The following is a 19,708-nucleotide window of genomic DNA, read 5'->3' as shown; positions in this document are numbered from 1 at the left end:
ATTTGCACACAATACACAAAGTTACTGTAAACCATCTAATTGTCCATCTGGAAATTGTGACTTGGAGTCATACTTGCAGATTTGAAGGGCTGTGAACTTGGAGGCATGGAGAAAAGAACAGCTGCACCTTTGGCTGTGGTACTGTAGCTGCAGCTAAAGGGTAATGTGATGGCAAGACATATAAATAGCTGAATTCAGGGTAAGAGCAGAGAGGGGTTTGACCTTTGTTTCATTCCAGTGTAGTCACTACAGGAGAAACTTCCCAGTTTTGGGCGTCATGGGAAATGGCAATCACAAGTTAAAAAGGAACTAGAAAATAAATTTTAGATTTACTAGAAGCAGAGCTTATGTGGCTAGTTGACTGAAAAGTCAAGGGCTAACTTAAGCATTGTTCAGAAATGCCTACTTGTGTTGGAGGAAAAAGGGATTCAACAGTTCTGCAGTTAGACAGATAGCAGTGAATGGTTTTAAGCTTGAGCCACACAAATCTAGATTAAAATGCACATCTGTAAATGAAACAGATGAATACTGCTCCTGACAGTCATTAGGTCTAAAAGAACTACCCAAGCAATAAACTCATGCCAAAAGAGAAAGTGCTTTTGGGAATATTTGTGACTTGTTGCCTTAGCAGTGACACTGGGCCGTTAAATGCTTTTTTATGGCATATAACTGAATCATCACAAAAATATTACAAATAGGCAATATAATGATGAACAGAGCCAAATTTAGACCAGTGGATTACATTAAATGTCAGAAGGTGAGTGATGATAATCTGGATGGCTAAAAGAGAGGTAATAGTAAATATTAAGAAAATAGGAAGGCTAATAAAGCAAGTTTCCTTGAAACTGTTTAAGGAGACTAATAACTTGAGGCACTTTTGAGACCTTAAAGAGGATACTTCTAGTATGTTAAAAAACCCCAACTCCCCAAAACCTGAAATAGAAAGGTGTTAATTTCACTGGAGTTCCTTCTATTGGCAAAGAGGACTCATTCAAAGCAGCATTTAGATTATTGGAAACATCTTGGTACCATTAAGACTTTTCCTTGAATGCATTTGTACTTCAATTGAAATGAAATGGTCTTTTAAAATTGCTTAGTGTAGAGGGTGGAAAAATGATACCATAATTATTCCATAAACTGAAAAGGTGAAAGAACTGCAATGAATTGAAAAGCTAAGCAATGAACCACATTGTGGAACACTTGTAGCATTTTGTTCAGTGATGTGAGCCTGGAAATCCTGGTATTGTCTCTTTTTAATATCTTTCATTTGCTTCCTTGCTTGTTCTGATGTATCCTTTTTTTTTAAATTGTCTTCAGGTAATTTTCTGCTTCCTGGAGGTGTTTGGAACTTGTTATTATGCAGCCTTTTTCTTGTTTTGCTCACTGCTTTCTAATAACAGTCTAGCTTTTTCTCTCTCTTGTCTCTTTTAACCTAATATAATTTTAGCTGTTTGATTGACTATAGCACCTCCTGACACCACCTTTGCAATGAGTGTAAACTCAGTTATTTCAAAAGATATTGTTTAAACACTTAAATAATAGTGGAAGGTTAGAGTGCCGTTTGACATTCATTGTTCACTTTGTAAAATGCAAGCTTGCCTGGCTTTGCTGAGGAGCAGTTTGTGTATTGACCATGAGCTGCATTTCATCATACAGAACTTCAGCCTTTAAGTTCAGTGCTGGCATTTGCACTGTATTTTCTCCTGTTTCATATGTTTGTCACTCATGTTCTTAGAGAAATTATTGGCCTATTTAGTCTGTTTCTTGGAGAGAATAAATCCCTTATTTGCCACATGGTGGTGCCAGAGGGCAAGTGAACGAAATGTCAGCAAATTGTTGCACTGGCTCTCCGAAACAAGAACATAAACTATTACAGGTGTGGCTCGCAGAGAATGGGCTCTTGTGGAGCTTGGATAAATGCCCTGTGGGTAGTAAAGGTTAACCTTTTTGGCTGTGTATGCCATTTTACGTGTCTCCAAGTAGAAACATGATGTGAATTTTTGATTATGAAATGGTGTACTGCCAACTGTTGTGGAGCTCATGTATGGTAGTTGGTAATGAATCTGGTTTGAAATATAGTCACAATAAAAAAAAAAAGATTTCTTGCAAGTAACGTTACATATAGGGAGTTTGATATCCTGTGTTGCCAAGATAAAATGCTAAACTCAAATAGCTTTTTTAACATTTAAAAGCAAAATCTATCAGTAGTATTTCAGTAGAAGATTTAAATGGGTGCCACTTTACTGTGAAATTACTCATGATGTGCTGTCAGTTCTTAAAGGAAAGATGCACTTTTAACAGCTTAGAAGGCCTAAAACTTAAGAATTTAAGCTGAAAATTTTCTTTTATGTGTGATGTGCTGTTAAGTTCTGATTGTGGTACTTTATGTGGAGTCATCTGGCATGGTGTATGTGTGAATATGTAAGAAATTGACTGTACTGAGATCATGGAGTAGCATCTTCTTTTCCCAGGCCTAAGTCTGTTAGCTGCATTATTGAGTAGTGTGCAGGCACCTTTCTGCTGCTGTGATCTGAGTTCCATGTGGATAAGCACAGCTGCAAAGCCAGTGAGGAGATTTGTACTAAAAACACTGGAAAATTTCAAAAGTGGTTTCTGATGGGAAGTAAATCTCAAAGAGTCTTTTCCTTTCTTTTTCATGGTTTTTCCAGAACAGAATAGATAAGTAGTCTTTCGTTGCTCGTCTGAAATCTCTGACGCTTAATTTCCTTCTTGTGGTTACAGTTTGGGCACTTAAAAAAATCGTGGTTCATTTTGGAGTTTTGAACTTCATGGCAAACCACTGCAAAAGTTGGTGGCAACTTGTTGAAAATTTTGTGAAGGAACGTCAGGAAGCTCTGGCTCCACGGCCCATCAGAGGACTTGGGAGTGTTATGCTAAAGCTTGACAGTAAGGTATTTCTACTTATTTCCTTAAGCAACTTGAAAGTTTGTTTTATTCTCAGTTCACCATATTCTGAGATGCTTTAATTCTAAAATAAATGTCTGTCACTAATGGATATGTCTTTCATGTAAAACTGTATCTGTGTTATGGTGTATTTTAAATTATGTCTCTTCTATCACTATTCACACTTTAGTACACGTTTAAATTTGTTAAATGGTTGCATGCAAACCTTGACAGAAGTCACTTTTAAAATGTTGAATTAGCTTTATAAGATTCCTTATCTGGGTACTGGAAAACTTCTCATGGTTTAGTAAACTTACCTGGTTACAAAGATCTTGAAGTTGAGCCTAATGAGCTGTAGTCTGAAGGATAAGCTGTTCCTACTTCTTACATGAAAATTTAATGAGAAAGCAGACCATTGTGTTCTGTAAGTAGGGCCCAAGTTAGTTCAGACACATTTGTTTATGCTGTGTGGAAGCAAAGTTGTTGCACACAGTAGTACAGTGGTACAGAAATGAGTCTTCTCTCTGTAAGTGAAAAAATATGTGGGATAAAGTATTTGTGAAATGCCATAGAATAAGGCTTCTGTGTTCCCCTCCCTTCTCCCCCACTCAAAACATGCCTACGTTTGCATTGCAAATTGCGGATTTGGAAAGCTCCATAAAATTCATAAAGTTTCTTTCATTAAGAATTAGAAGTTTTCATGTAAACAGGTTATTTTGTTTGTAATACCTATGGCAGTGTGTAAGAATATGCTTTCCGTACCTGTGTTGTTGAAGTATTCTCTGCTCTAGAAAAAGCCATTTTCTAGGGCTTCTGTAACTGAAGAGCTGAACCCTGTAAAGTACATTTGTCAGAGCATCTGTACCTTGGCAGATTGGTCTGCAGTTTATAGCTCTGAATTCCTACAGGAGAGGGAGGAGCTTAATCCTGGATCTAATGGGTGAATGGATGACAAAAGGTCAACAAAAGCATTAAAATGGCTGTAGGAAACAAGTAATGATTTCACACTGAGGAAGAATTTGAAAAAGGAAAAGCCTTTCAAAATACAGCTATGAACACAATAACTCAGTTTTCCAAAGCTAGTGGAAATTACTGACATGGTGGGATAAAAGATTACATTATACAAAGCCTTTCATGAAAAGGTTTTGTTCTGTGAGTAAGAAGACTCTAGCACAATATAGAATGTGTTGCTATTTCATGAGTTGTCAAGTTTGGTATCCTTGTATTGCATAACTGTATGATACAGTATCCTTCCTAATTCCAGCAAGTCTTTTCTCCTTAAAGAAGGTAGGGCTTTAATGTGCAGCAGAACCTCTCGCTCTTCAGCTTAAATATACTTAAGGTCAGTTTATTCACATGTTGTTTTTGTCTAAGCAAAAGAACAGTGTTGGCACAACTCATTTCTCCATCTCCCTTTGCTGCTCCATATTTTAGATGACAGCTGTATTCCTCCTGAGTCTGCACTGCATATTAAAGCAATTTAAGCTCTCCCAGCCATTAAAAGAAGGACACTTGATAATCTACATGATTCTGTTGTCCTCATTTGTGCCTATTCTAATTCTGTTTCAGCTGCCATTTGTCATGGGTAGCTGGGATTAAATGTAGTCATCTAATACTTACCACACTAATACTTCCATATTTTTTAAGTTCTACTGGCTATGCTTATTCTGTGTATTGTAGGATGATGGATGCTTGGCATCTCAGAATTTGGGAAGCAATGCCACAGAATGTTGGCAGTTACATTTTTTGTAGGGACAGGGAAACAAAAGGACTGACAATGACATCCTTGCAAGATTTAAATTGGATTACCAATTGTTTTGGCTTCAGTAGGTGCTGTTGAAGAAGAAGTAAAAAAATATGCACACACGAAATAGAAATTCAGGTAGTAAATTTTTACGGTTTACCTTTGATGGGTGTTTGTGTGAGAAACCAAGAACGAGGAATCATTTCCTTTGCAACTAGATGTTTAATTTAATATTTTATTTGTAGTTTCTTTTCATAGGAGCTAAATTTGCTTAGGGTTTTTTATTTGTATGCTGAGTTTTTTGTTTGTATGCTAAGTTAATTGGAAACTGAATCTTAACATCAGTATGTATTGAGGCTCTTAGCTAAGTACAACAAACTATTGACAAAGTCTGTTTCACACAAATACTTAGTAGTACTGCTTGGACTGGCAAACATGTTATGCCCAGTTAGGAAATAGTTCCAGATTTGAGTGAAATGTAGCAAGACTGAGGAAGATATCTGAATGGCATGTCTTTCTCCCAGACAAATTTTAGGAAACTAGTGTAGATAGTCTGGAAAATAACCCATTGTGAGAAATGAGTGAATACTGCTCACACATGCAAATCTGAGCTTTACTGATTTTATCTGTTTTTTAAACAAAACCATCAAGAAAAGAACTGCTTCTTTTCTTTCACACTGCTCATTTACCCCTGGTTATCTTGGAAGTGCAGAGAAATTTGAGATTAAGAGAAATTCTGGTCAAGAGAAAAGAAAATAGGGCATTGCTTTTTTTTTTTTCTTTATAAGCAGTAGGTCAGTCTCTGTCTGTCTGTGTCTCCTTTAAATATGGACTATGAAAATAGGATGTTGTTACTGTATTCTTTAGTCCTTGGCTGTGTATTTCCCTCATGGAGAGTAAACAGACAAGAGTTCAGATGTGAGAGACTTCCTGGAGGAGAGAGTAGGGAGATTTCTGTTGTCAGCCACCAAATCATCTTAAACTTAATACATATGGTATCATGCCCATAAAATACTGGAAAAGTGGCTCTAGCCTTATTAATTTTAGATGACTTGAAGATTAGAATTAAGCTGTAGCCTATTGTCAAATGTAAATTGATTACATTTGTAGAACTTCTTAATCACCAGTATTGGTAGGCTAATAGGCAGTAGAGCCTCCCTGATGTTGTCTTAAACATTAATAAAAAATACTGTTATTTTTGACATATAATGTTATTTCCTAGTTACTGTATTTATCATCCAGTTTCTGGAGGGTGAAATGATAGAAAAGTACCAAAGACTTCCTTTCACGTTCTGCTAAAATCTTAGGGGTCTTTCGTTGTATTTTGTATGGAATTGCAAAGTGGAGAAATATTGCCATAAGATCTACATTTTTTTCCAGAATGAACCTCATGTACAGATAGTGGGTTTTGATGTGTAGAAGTAAAGTTAAAAGTATGTCATTGAATCAGAAAACAACTTTTCCTTTTTTCACTGATAAATTATTCCATAGGTGAAGAGGTAAAGTAGAAGCAAATTCTGTAGTATCCATTTGAGGCATTTGAAACTTTGTTATTGATTTCTATGACTGTGATTCTTTCCATGAGTAGTAAAAGCCAGCAAAAGTGGGTGCTTTGTGACATATTTTGTTTTCATATTTTCTAATGTTCATGTTTCTTTGTAAATATCCTTCTTGCTTCTGTTCTAACTTAATGAACGTTTTGAGATTTTTATAAATTTGAAATATTCTTATCTTTTGTTTTCATTGGGAGGTAATTTCTGGCAACTGGTGAGCATGCTAGATTTACTGAGAATTCAATGATCTTGTATTCAGGGAAAAATAAACTTCACTTACGTGATCTGAATCTCTAACACAGGTGAATGACAACATTAAAGCTCTTCACTGTTGTGATTATGCTATTAATTGATTACTAATGGCTAGAATTAAGACTATAGCCAAACATAAACTACATCCTAAAATGTATAGCATGTGGATGAGTATCAATTAAAAACGTTAATTTAGTGCAAAAGGAGAAATTGACTGTTGCGAAGTGCAAGGAGAATGACACGAAATCCATACATTCATGTGATCTACAATTTGCTCTTTTCTATATCAGACTTAATTATGTATTTGATGTTGTGCCATTGAATATGAATGCTTTAATATGAATGTGGTAGCAAAAAAGATACAAAATTTGTTCAACAGTAATTGACATAAAATAGGAGTGTTTGAAATGCATAGAATGGGAGTATTTGAATGCCTGAATGGGAACATTAATGCCATAAACAAGTATCTCATCTTAAGATTTGGTGTTTTGCTGAAGTGCCCTTCTTGGAGTACTTTTAAAATCCTACTCTGAAATCTGATAGTAGCTCTCAGTATAATTAAACTGGAATTGCCTTGATTGTGCTGATAGCTCTGTTAATACCATTAAGGTTGTTCATATTTGTTATATCCCTCTTGGTTTCAAAAGTGCATGTTAATAGTAAAACCCAGGTTCTTGCATTCAAAGTTATGATCTTTTCTTCCTATTACAATTTATCTTTGTGTCTAGAACAATTTCATTTTCATTCTGTGAATGACTTTGCCTGCCTCTCATTGCTTTTTTTCCCTATTACTGCATTTTTCAATAATTTTCCACTGTGTTGTCTTTTTTTCCCTTTTCTTCCATCTCCCCCTGCCACTGACAAGCTGTGGCACTGGCTTAATAAGAAGGTAAATAAACAGAAAAATTGTGATTCCAACTAATGGATTCTGTGGTTTTGGGGAGTCTGATTTTTTTATAATTTTTTTTTTTTTTATTTTGCAGCATGAACACTCCTTAACATGCCTTGCTTCATAGATTTCTGTCTCAAATGCCTCTTTTCCAGCTCTTGGTATAAGCTACTGAAGGTCATACAATTCTATCTGATCTTGTCTTCTACTCCAGGGAAAGCACATAGTTAAATGCTTTGTACAGCAGAGTATTGCATTAGCCTTTCAAAGGGTAGTTTGATTTAGTGGCGCCTTTATTTGGGAACAGTGGATCTCCACCTGGTCCCCACTTGCACACCCAACAAAACCAGTTCTCTCCCAGTCTGGAGAGCTGTTCTCTGCTCAGAGAAAGCATTGGTTAATTGAATTAACATGGGAGTGGTGAGGGTGTGAAGCACAGCTGTAAAGCTGTGAGTGTAAGTGATTTGCAAGTAGTGCCTGGTCTGGCTTCAGTGAGTGCTGTCAAACCTTTTCCTTCTGAAGTGTCAAACTTGCCTGTGTACACAGGCATCGTGTGTAGTGTATCAGGAGTGAATACATACAAAATAGACTTTGCATGGCCTCAGAACTGCTGAATCTTAACAAGTCTGAAGGGAAGAGAAAGGCTAGTAAAAACCCCCAAATTTTAAAGTAGTTGGTAAGGCTGAAATACTTTTTCTATTGTGTGGCTGTTAAAAGTGTGTGATGTGATTTGTAAGGAATGTTATTCCCAGTTCCCATGGTTCATCTTAGCCAACTAAGTTTCACTATTGTTCTTTGGGAAACTGTTATCCCAAGAGGAGTTAAAACTGATTTGGCTTCATGTGTGACTGAAATCTGAGCAGCAACTAAATGCAGTGATATCTCTCTGGGACTTGAGCAGTGGCATTGCTTCAGACAAGGACAGAGCTGGGGAGGGATGCCTATATCAGGCACCATGTAAAAAAACATATAACAACAAAAAACCTCAGAGTTTACAGGTGAAAATCTAGTATGTGATAAAATATATATATAAAAGGTTCTTGTAATCAAGGAAGTGGGGCTGGTATCTGCTGTGGATGGCTGATGGGGAATAATGCTAATTGTGACACATGTAGTTCTGGGCTGAGCAGAAACAATGATCAGAAAGTTTGATCTTCAGTATTTATTAAGTGAACACATGGTTGTGTGTTGAGAGGGCTTTGGGTGTTTTTGAAGAAGAGGAAAGAGTTGCTTGCTTCACTATTCAGTTACAATTATCCATTAAGGTGGACATTTTTAATATTTGTTCTTTTGCCCTTGACTGAATTTCTCCTATTATAAAATTACATTTTTATTTCCCTCCTTTGAAATGTTCGTCTTACGTGAGTGACTTGTGATTAGTAAATATGTGCAACCATAGCCTGTCATAAATTTTTTTATTAGATGTTGGTTTGTTAGCAGAGTTTAGGTGAAGAGCTGAATTTGGTGAACCACAAGAGAGTTCAGTCTCAATTGCTTTTTTTCTGGCTCTGAATTTTTAATTTTCTTTAAAAATTCATGTGTGTAGATCTGGTTCTTTTCCTTAATACTGGCATGTTGCAAAAACAATTTAACTGTAATAACTTCAAATGCTAAAATGTCTGGATTTTTTATTTCAGACATTTGCATTATTTGGTGAAACCCTGTGGGTATAGCTTCTTGAAAGAGTGTGATTTTTTAGTGCCTTGGAGTTATTTTTGAAAACAATTTGTTTACAGTTTCGTAGGTAGAAATCCTCGAAGTCCTGTAGTATTACATGCAATGTTGATTTCTATGCATGAACATATTGTAATAATATTATAGTCAAGATGGAAAAAAAAAAAAAAGAAAAAAGGTGCAACCAGTGGGTTCATTTTGTTGTGTGTAGTATTTTGGTGATTTTTTTTAAAATTAAAAGTCATACTCTACCAGAGGCAAAGAAAGGAGGGGATCTATAATACAGAGCACTGGTTGCAGTTAAGAGGTGATTCCTTTTGTGCCTTTCTCCTTTTTGCCTGTCTTTGAAGGGAAGTACTTCAGAGAACACCAAGATAAATTTCTGATAATCCAGCATAAAATTAAAAATCATATGGATATGGCAGAGTTTGAAATGATTGTTAATTAGGACTGCTAGTGATAAACCTTGGCTTTTTGATTCCTGTTCATGGTATATGTAGCCCAAAATATAGAATAGATTCAGTCAAGTTAGCATAGTTTGTTTCTAATAACATCGTCTATATCAGGAGCCTTTAGAAGGAATTGCTAAATTCTGCTGCAGTTGTTGGAAGGACGCTGGTTTAAGTAGACTTGAGACCTTACACAGGTGGTTCCCTACCTTTTCTAGGTTAACTACTTAGCTGTCTCAATTTAGCATAACCTTGGGGTGTGTTCTGGTTATAGAATTCCCCTTATTCTCTGCAGATTATATTAATGAGATGGTATCTTCAAATACTAACTGAACTAAAGGGAAATGACAAGTCTAAGGAACGTCTTGGAAAAAAGTCCTCATAAATAGTGGAGCTGTTTACAGAAAAAATAAAAGTCCTTGTTGGTAATTTTGTTTAGATTTAATTGGAAATGAAGTAGATGCCTAGGTGTGCTTCACTGCTTGGGTAATGCAGTAGATGAAACATACTAGAAAAACTACTGCTCTGAAGGCTATGCAGTATGAAGCAAGCAAATATTAATTCATGGATGATGTATCATACTGCATAACATGGAGAACCTGCCTAGACAGTAGGATTTCTGATTCTTAAGTATGGACTGTAGTTCTTTTACAGCTTAGTGCAATATGGTTTGTGTCATCATCCAAAAGTTGAAAGAGGGAGTACTTCCAATTGTTGAGGAGCTTTCTAGTAGGATTCAACTCAATCTTAAAAAACCTTTTTACAATGAGCTAAATTAAATAAAACCTTGATAGCCTTCCTTTTCAAAACTGTGACAAGGATAGTTTTTTGTGGACAGTCTATCACAAATCAGTAACATTTTGGTTTGGTTTTACAAGAGTGACCTTCTGTAGCTTTGGAGCCTGGCTTTCCTTTACCTTTGCATAATTTCAGATGTTGTGGCAGCATCAGCTTTCCGCTGTTGACTAACCTTTAGACTAGAAGCTTGGAACAGAATGTAAAACTTCATGACCTCTGGCTAATGAGCATTTAGTCAGTACATGTTTGTGTGCATGCCCATGGTTTACAGGAAGGGTGTAAAGGGAGGTCTGGCAGGGTTGGGGTAAGAGTGAAATCTGGACTGACTTGGTGGAAAGTACAACCACACAGGCATTTACCAGATAGCTTCCCTGCAGTGAGTTGCTTCCCTGCACCTATGAATTATTTAGCATGAGTGTGCAAAGGTGAGGGATTGCTAAGGAGGTATTGTGGGTTAATGTAGGGGAAGGAAGTGAGTTTAAATGGAAAAATAAAAACAACAACAACAAAAAAAGGAGTAAATATAGCCTTAAGTGAATGTTGTCCACCTGCTTTTACTTCTACGATACTCAGTCCATTTCAGTCTTCTCCTGTGATGTGTCTGTACCACTTATGTAACTCAGATCCCCTTAAGCCTGTGTTGAGAGATGTGATTGCAGTACCTGTGGGTTTGCCAAAGCTGGCTTCCATCAAGCTTCCTTGGGCTACCTGCCCAAGTAAATAGAGACAAGGTGGGCTTGCATGGCTGAGGCTGCAGCCTGTACCAGTGCATCATCAGAGCTCCCATGACTTTACCGACTAGATTAAAGGTAATCCAGGATTTACATGTGCTGCAGCTGCACCTTAATGGCAGCCCAGGCATATTTGAATCCACCTCATCCTGGTCTTCTGGAGCTTGACCTTCCAGTAGTCGCTACAGGGCAAACATCTAAAGCATTCAGCCTCAGCTCCACTGAGATTTCTTCTATTGGATATCCCCCGCACAGTCATTGAAGCTAGCATTTTTGGAAATTTCTGACAATACTTCTGGTTACTTGGATTCAGTGAATCTGATAAAGCTGCTTTATGTAGGAATACTGCATTTCTTTTATCTCTGATGTAGAAAGTAAATAGCAGTTTGAACTTTGTATCAAATGACAAGGGCAGCTTTAATTTGTAATTCATTCTGAAGTCCATGCTACAAAATCTTCTTCCCCTGCCCATCCAGTGGTGGTTTTTTTGGTGGTATTTTTGATTTCTGTCCTTTAAGACAAGGACTTTTATTTCTTGCTTCTGTTGCATAATCATTAGACATATGTGAGGCTTGGAAGGGCACAGCAAATCCTGTTTCAGTCTTATTTCCAAAGAGGTAACCCCTGTATGTACCATATATATGCCCTATGTAGAGGCTACTCAAAGTTTTTCAGAGAACTGCAGTACTGCTACAGGCGGGTCACCTCCCTCCAGCACTGGCAAGACATTTCTGATGGCTGAAATACTTCAGCAATGCTGAAAACTGTTAAAAATACCTAAGATAAAAGATTTTTCACATTCCCTCACATTCTGCAGTTTTTTTCTGCAGTATTTTGTTACAAGAACTTGCTGGCTTAACACCTTGTTAGTTTTAGAAGGATTTTACTTTCTTTAAGTTTTTGTCATCATTTTGAACAACAGTTCTAAAATGCTGAATATAATCCCTGTACTAATTTAGATCAAACAACGAGCTGGTTGCTAAAACTGGAAGTTTAAAAATAATTACTTGATGTACCTTAACTGCTCAAATGGTACCAGATAAACACACACAAAAAACCACCCTAACTTTTTTCAAATAGGAGATGTAACTTCAGTGTTGACTAATTCAATCGTCACACTGCAGTCCGAGAAGTTTGTTGTTTCACAGTCAATTTCATGTGTAGTAATAGGGTAAATAATGAAGAAAGAACTAATGTAAACCATCAGCATGCATATTAGTAGTTTTATAAGATCTCTAACTAAAAAGTTACCCACTTAATAACTGAATATGTAACTTGTACTCGAAAGTACTTTTGCTTACTACACATTGGCTTTGACCTGAGTTCTCTTAAATCACAAATTTTACAGTTGTGCTGTTGCTTTTTCCTGTGGTAATGCTAAGTGGAGTAGAAATAGACCTGGTATTTGAATCATAGGAGCTAGAAAAATGTATTTGTTCATACTTGCATGTGCTTTCACAGCTTTTTATGTAAACAGTCGATTTGTGTATGAGATGAAGCTCAGCTTGCACTGTTCCAGAGCACTCTGCAAAGTCCTGTGACTTAGCAGTTTCATTGTTTCAAATGACTTTATCAGAATTTCTCTGCTGCAATGTGGCATCACCATTTGCTTATGGACCTGTATAGAATGGGCCTTTTTGTAAACTGACAGAGCAACAAATGTGCCTGTTTCCTCTACCAGTTAGTTTAGCTGATGCATGCTTAATGCTGAGCATCCTCCTGAGACTGGAAGTGGATAGAAATAGTTGCTGCTGAATAATTGGCCTGATATTCGGTAATGTAAAACGCCACCTGTCCCATTTCAGTTCAGAAGGTGATGAGGCAGCTTAAAAAACTTTATTACTTGCAAAAATACCTCATTTGTCATTTAGATGGCTCTTAGCTATTCAAATCTGAAAGTTAGGGTTGTGCTTTACAGTATACCTTGATAGCTTTGAAGTCCTGTGCAGACACTATCTGTAAGTTTTCAAGTTGCCCAAGGACATGAAACAAAGACAAATTTCTGGGTTCTAGCTGACATGAATGTCTTCTTTAGGTACTTCCCTAGGTCAAGTAAGTAACTGTTGAATTATTGCTTGCTTTGCAGAGAGCTTGCTGTGTTGTGTGGTAATGTGTACATGTTTTCTGCAAAATCACATCATACCATGACTTTAATCATGCTAACATCGCTTGTTAATTGTTCATTTCAAAGCTTGGGCATAAATGCTGTTTGATTAGAGCCTGATTTTGTACTGTGATTGTAAATAAAAATAACAATACTGTCCCATAGCATATAGTATTGCTTTCATTAAATACTGATTTATATGCTACAATTTGTTTTTTCTTTTCTTTTCTGCACAGATTATCGTGTGGTTGGAGAAAATGCTAGATAAAATAATCAGCATTTTCATAATATTTTTGCTAGTGATAGGAACCCTTCTACTAGCCCTGCTCCTTACTGCAAAGGTACAGTATGCTAACAAATATAATTATAGAGCTCATTTTCATTGCTGATGAAGGTTACTGATATTTATACTAGATTGTATAGCTTTTAGATTGTATAGCTTTTATACTAGATTGTATAGAATTTTTCAAAATGTTTAGGAACTAATTGCTCTGTAGCTGAGCTTGTCACCATTCCAAGACTATAAATTATACAAAAATACATAAAAACCTCAATATTTAATTTCTTTGTATTTCTATGTATTTTATGTACATGACAAGGCTAATATATAGGCATTTGGAAATGCTAAATTTATTCTAGTAAAACAATTACTAGCTTATGTATTACAGGAACAGATCGGTTTTGCATCTTTTTAACACTTTCTCTGTCACTGGGAGAGCCACTTAGAATTTTTTCTTTTTAATTTACCTTGCATCAGAAACATAATTGCAAAATGCTTAAGGTGCCTTTCTCAATTTGTTTGTGTAATTGCCTGTAATAACCTCATGGTATCCTTTTCTGGGTTAAGTGTATTGAGATTCATGATCAGATATTCTTTGAAAGTGATTTTTGGTTTATGGTTGGGTTTGGTTTTGGTTTGGTTTTTTTTTTTCTCACCAGAAGAGGTCACTCATGTACTTTTTTTTCCTTTTTCCTTAATGGAGCTGTGTTCATACTTGAAATGGTCAATGGAGATTGAATGTTTGACTTGAATACAGTTATGGAACAAAGATCAATGAGTTCTCATGTCAATCTCCTTTTCCCAAAACGTAGGCATATATACTGTTGAGTACATAAAATTGAAAACTTTGGAAGTTGTGCAAACATTCCTGCCTAAAGCTTCCTTATATTCATAAAAAGACTATTAAGATATTTATAAAAGGTTTTTTTTTCATTCTTACTGAAGAATTTATTTGGTCAGGCACTTAATAGCATGGCTAGTCATGATAGAGCTAAGTATTCATTAATTTTTATGCTTCTTTGATCCATGGCTTAAGAAGGTGTATCTGAAACTGTGCTTTGTATTTCAGTGCTTCCCCTGACAGCGCTGCTGTATTGTTAAATTTTTTTCCACTGATGTGATAAGGCTTAAATTTCCATTTGCTGTTACTAGTGACCAGAATTGTGAAAACAGACTGATGATTACTGTATTGTCTAGGGGTTTTTTTGGGTTAATTGCAGTTGTTTCTTCATAGTGGGTTGTTTGCACTGAAAGAATTATTCTTGAAATGTACAAACTGGTCACCACCCCCCTCCTCCCTTCCTCCCCACTGCCCTGTCCTCTTCCTCCCAATGCCCCCCCCGCCCAAAAAAAAAAAAAAGGCATCTTTTTAAATCTAGGAAGAGTTGTAGTTTGCATTACATAACATTTATCCTCTCTATCTTTAATTTAGGTACATCAAGAGAGTGTTCACATGATTCAAGTCACAAGCAGCTTGATCAATGAGACAGTAGCCAGTCACCCAGAATGGGCAAAGTAAGAATGCTGAAGTTAAGCGAATAGTATAGGGTGGATGAACAAGCTTCCAGGTGCTCTTATGCGTAGTTTTTAACTTAAAAAGTCCCCTAGCTAAACAGAAATGTGGGTGTCTCTCACAGGCAGATGTAAAAGCTAAACTCTCAGACAGCAGGGAAGTTTGTGCATTACACTGGAAGACTGTTGGTGTGGTATCTCATTTGAGGACTGGTTGGATTTTGGTGATGAAGGACAGCTGTATGAACTCCTCTAGCTACAACTGTAGAGAAGAAACTTGTATAGTGTAGAGAATAAAGACATCAGTATTTTTTCCCTTTTTCCTGTGAAAGAAAAGTACTGGCAAAGAATGCTCCCTCTAGAAGGTTTCAGAATAGAGATGAATTATTTTTTCCATGTGGAGAGATGGATGCAGAATGCCTTTGAGGGAATAGGAGTTGAAGACTGTTTCTGGAGTGAACCGAAGAAGAGTTCAAGGGTGGAAAGAATGGGTAGATTTTGTTATGAATCAGTTGGGAAGGGGCATTCCTATTAAGAGTAGATGTGTATAGTGTGTGCAATGGGAAGTTTGTAAGGTTTAATCTGTGTAATGATTAAAGTAAGGTAAATGTTAAGGGAGAGAGAAGATTTTGAGCGAAATGCATCTAGAGAAAAACAAGGTCATAATGGTGAGCAAAGGAGTGATTGTATGAAGATCAGAGGGGGAATAGGTGAGACTGAAAAGTGTGATTTTAAGGGAGGCATGTTCCAGATGGCTTTCATTCTGCTTAAGCTAAACAGACATTGAGCAAAGGGGAGATACCAATTTAATGCCAGGAAAAAAATTATTTCCAGAATAAGAATGGTTGACTTTTTCAAGGGCATATTCTAAACAAAAGTGAGGGTGGTTTAACAAGATTGAAAGGAAGCACATGCTGTATTTTAAGAGCAAAACAATTTTTCAAAAACAAGACTAAAAGGATAAAGTAAATAACCGCAATAGTAATATGTGCTTTAGCACTACCAGATTAATCACAATCATGGAAACAGAAAACACTTTAAATTGTTTATTCCATCATGGCATCTCTTGTGTTGTTTGACCTTTTTGTTTTGTCATAAGATGGAAATAAGTGGGACTAATGAAAATGGAAATTTTCATGACTGTCAGAAGCTTATTCTAATAATGAACCTTCTGGAGTGCTAGTTGAGTAATTAGCAGAATTGTAGTGTAACTTTTTACTTCTAATGTTTGCATCCAAATGTGAAGTATCCATAACACTATATTTTAATTCATTAAGAGAAAGAATACCTCTCACTTTGCAAAACCATGAAGCTTTGCCAGCTTTCAGAGCTTGATGCTTAGAATATATTTAGAGGTGAGTGAGTGAAATGTCTTGGAATTCCAATCCGGAACATTTCTGATGCATTATACAGACAGAAGAGCTTCCCTGTTGATCTTCAATCAGGTGAACAAATGTAGTAGTTTTATTTTCTGAATGCTTTCATTTTGTTTTGGAAGGACTCCAAAAACTGCCATTGAATCAAGATGTAAAAAGAAAGGCAAAGCTGAGATTGTGTGCCCTGTGTTCATAAATGGTGAAATGCTGGCAGCTTGGTAGGGTACATTGCTTGAAAGTGATGTGAGTCCCTGAAGAAATTCACAAGCTGGTAGTTTGGTGAGGACTTAAAAATAACTGATGTCCAAACCTTTTTTCAGGTGGTTGCTTTTTCATGGGGCCTATGTTAACGATTTGCGTTCAGCTTGTAATTCAGAAGGTTGTGTTTGCAGCTAGATGAGACTGCTTCAGACCTTATTCTCAGAAAACTAGGGGGAAAAAAAGAATGTCATGTGAATAACACACAAACAGATTGAAGAGAAGATCTCTTTTTGAAAGAGTTGAGATACCAATTTAATTAAGGTTTCAGGAACCTCGGAGGATTTTAAATGCAATGACATGCCCTAGATTTAATTGTGCTTTGCTTATGGGAAAATCTGTTCCTTGATATGTAGAAGGAAACATTCTAGTTGTAATAAGTTTAAATATATTTAACTGTAATGATTTGTTGTTGTTTCAAAATGTTAATTTGCAATGTGTTTAGGGTGTAGTGAAATGGTATAATATATAGTAGTTAACTTTGTTTTCCTTCTTTAAAAAAAATCCCCAGCTGGCTCCCAGAAGCCCAGGTCATTCAGAAGGCACTCAATTCTGCAGCAAACAACGTGTACCAGTATGGCCGAGAATGGATCACACACAAGGTAACAGGGAGCTCTTAGGAAACTCCAGTTGGTTTGGGTTTTTTTATTTCTTGTATTTCATAAAAGTAAAAAGAAATAAAAATATATTTGTTGGTAGCTCTTTTCTATGTGTTCAACCATTTTGTTGACAGATCTGTTCTTTTACTCTCTGGTTTATGAGTTTTGAAGGAAAAGCGGGAATGATTTCAGTAATGTTTTCTGTTCAGAGGACAGAAAAGTTTGTCTTTAAGAGCAGAAAAGTCTGTCGTTCTAAAGATTCCCAGTGAAAATGCATCAAATAAAATTGAGGATCGTTTTTTTGACCTGGCTTTAGCTGTGCTGTTATAGACAATGTAGACTTTTATTGTAACCCTGTATTCTAATTTCTGTGTGGGCTGGGTGTGATACACTGGATATTTTTTAAATCATAACTTATATAATTAAACTAACTTTCTTCAGAAGAATTTGCCAAGATTCTTATTTATATATTTTGATATCTAGCACACATCTCAAATTATCTGAAATACTTACTCCAAATATATGATCAAGGGTTTTGAATTAAGCATTTTGTAGACAGCATTGGTTTTTCAGTGCAGAAAGAAGACTGTAGTGTGGCAGAATGTTTTTTAACAAGGTCTTTGTATTGTGAACCATGTTGTCTGAAGTGTGTTTTCATACTGATACCAATTTTTTCTAATGTGGGTTTGAGATGTGCCTTTACAGACACTTTTATGTGATTCATCAAGTTGGAAGTTCTTCAGTAGAAGCCTGCTTTATTCTGTCCTGTATAATAAAAGATTTTTATGTATTTTAGCTCCATAAGATTTTAGGAGAAAAAGTAAATAACACTGCTGTGATTGAAAAACAAGTGCTGGAGCTCTGGGACCGGCTTTATCACTCTTGGTTTGTAAAGGTGGGTAACTTATTTAAATGGTATTCATATAAACTATCACTTAGGACTCTGAGACAGTTATGCTGAGTATGCATTTTTGAGGAAGGGATTAGCAGAAAGTTGGAATGCGGAGTAAAGGTCAGTAAAAAGAAAGTAAAAATTTCCAGTGTGTAAGACAGATCATTCTACAGTCATGGTTTGAGTACAGCCAGAGCTATGTCTTACACTTAAGTAGTTGTGTTTCTGTGTGTCATATTTTTATGGTTTTCTCACTTTTTATAATTAGTATTTAATAGTTTAGCACTTTCTTCTGAATTTTTATGTTGTTGAAGTATTGGGAAGAGGAAACAGGTCTTCTTCTGCATGATTTGTGTAATTTATTAATTTGAAATTGAGAGGAAGTAATTGTCCTTTTGTTAAGTTTCTAACAATGCATTTTTAGCCATTTTATAATGGCTTCTGTACACTGAATCTTAAAAAGTTCATAAGAGTTATAATTTTTATGCTGCCAATGCTGTTCGCCTTTTAAAGGAAAAAGCAATTCATAAGCCATTGTGCAATGCAAACACCAAATCCAGAAGTTATATCCTGAAATATTTCTGTATATTTAAATAATTGTGTTTATATTAACACTTTTCTTTATGCAGTTATTTTTCAAGTACCTCTGAAGTTCCAAGAAGATATCTGCATTAATGAAGTACAGTTTTGATATCGAACTAGATGAACAGATGATAAGGTTTTCGTATAGTTTACAAATACAGAAGGCCTGTTGGAGGGAGGTTTTTGGCTACTCATGTTTCTGCTCTAAATAAATTGCCAGCTCAGAAGAAAGATCTCTGTGTTGCAGTGGATTGTTAAAGAAGGTTGCTAATTGAGTAACACTACATCTAGAGAGAATTGGTAACAAGCAGAAAATGTAATGCTCTTAAATAAATCAGTGCAGGGACCTCGCTTGGAATGTTTCTTGCCATGTGTGGCAAAAAAGATACTGTCATTTTGGATTCAGGCTGGTAAGGCTAAACATGTGCAGAAAATTTTAACAAGTAGTGGAATGCTTATTATAAAAATCAGAGTTAAAAAGTTGAGAAATCTCCTTCTCTGAAAGACTAGGATGTTATAGTCAGTGGGTTTGCTTAAGCTTGCTCACTGAGAATTTTGGCATCCTTTTCTGCAACACTTGTCACAGTACCAGACTGAGTCAAATAGCCTCATTCAAGATGGTAATCAGGTATGAATAACTGGGCAAAAGGCAACTTCATAATTGGGGAGGAGCCACTTAAGGAATTAGTTGTTGTTTTTATGGCCATGTCCTGTTTTGTTGTGTTGCAGTTGCAGAGGAGTGTAGTCAGAAGAAATCCTCCATGCATCCAGTCTAGCTTGTAGGTTTTGTGTGATTGAACATTACCTGTGGAGAGGTACAAACTAATAGTGAGAAAACTACTTGGCTTTGACTTCTGCTTGCATTTTTCTTTTTGGACTAGACTGGGAAAACTTGTATGATGCAAACAGTAAATTGTGTAGGCAGTAACTGAAATAATTACCTCTTTCTTGTGTGCTTTCATTAAGAGCAAAATAGATACTGTTGTATTGGTCAAGCAGTAAAGTTAATTTTTAACAGAGATGAGTCAATACAATATACAGATACGTAGTTAAATGGGATAATTAACTTCAGTTTTCTGTCAGATTTTAATTTTTCCAGTGTACAGAGTAC

General features: G+C 36.1%; 1 protein-coding gene across 3 annotated transcripts in view; it reads left to right on the top strand.

Annotated features, from left to right (window-relative positions):
• TMEM245 (transmembrane protein 245) overlaps nt 1-19,708 on the top strand; it is a 78,511-nt gene that overhangs the window by 18,824 nt on the left and 39,979 nt on the right. For 2 of the 3 annotated variants that reach the window (XM_085052256.1, XM_085052254.1), the window contains 6 exons: nt 2,743-2,912; nt 7,319-7,342; nt 13,335-13,439; nt 14,811-14,893; nt 17,036-17,126; nt 17,920-18,018. In XM_085052256.1, the coding sequence (XP_084908382.1) occupies nt 2,743-2,912; nt 7,319-7,342; nt 13,335-13,439; nt 14,811-14,893; nt 17,036-17,126; nt 17,920-18,018 (572 nt within the window). The remainder of the gene's footprint in view (nt 1-2,742; nt 2,913-7,318; nt 7,343-13,334; nt 13,440-14,810; nt 14,894-17,035; nt 17,127-17,919; nt 18,019-19,708) is intronic. The other variant, XM_085052255.1, reaches the window with a different exon arrangement.

The sequence above is a fragment of the Lichenostomus cassidix genome, chromosome 2 (assembly GCF_008360975.1).
Source record: "Lichenostomus cassidix isolate B80296 chromosome 2, HeHo_3.0, whole genome shotgun sequence".
Lineage (NCBI taxonomy): Eukaryota > Metazoa > Chordata > Aves > Passeriformes > Meliphagidae > Lichenostomus > Lichenostomus cassidix.
Note: the sequence above shows the minus strand (reverse complement) of the source record. Positions and strands in the feature narration are given on the sequence as shown.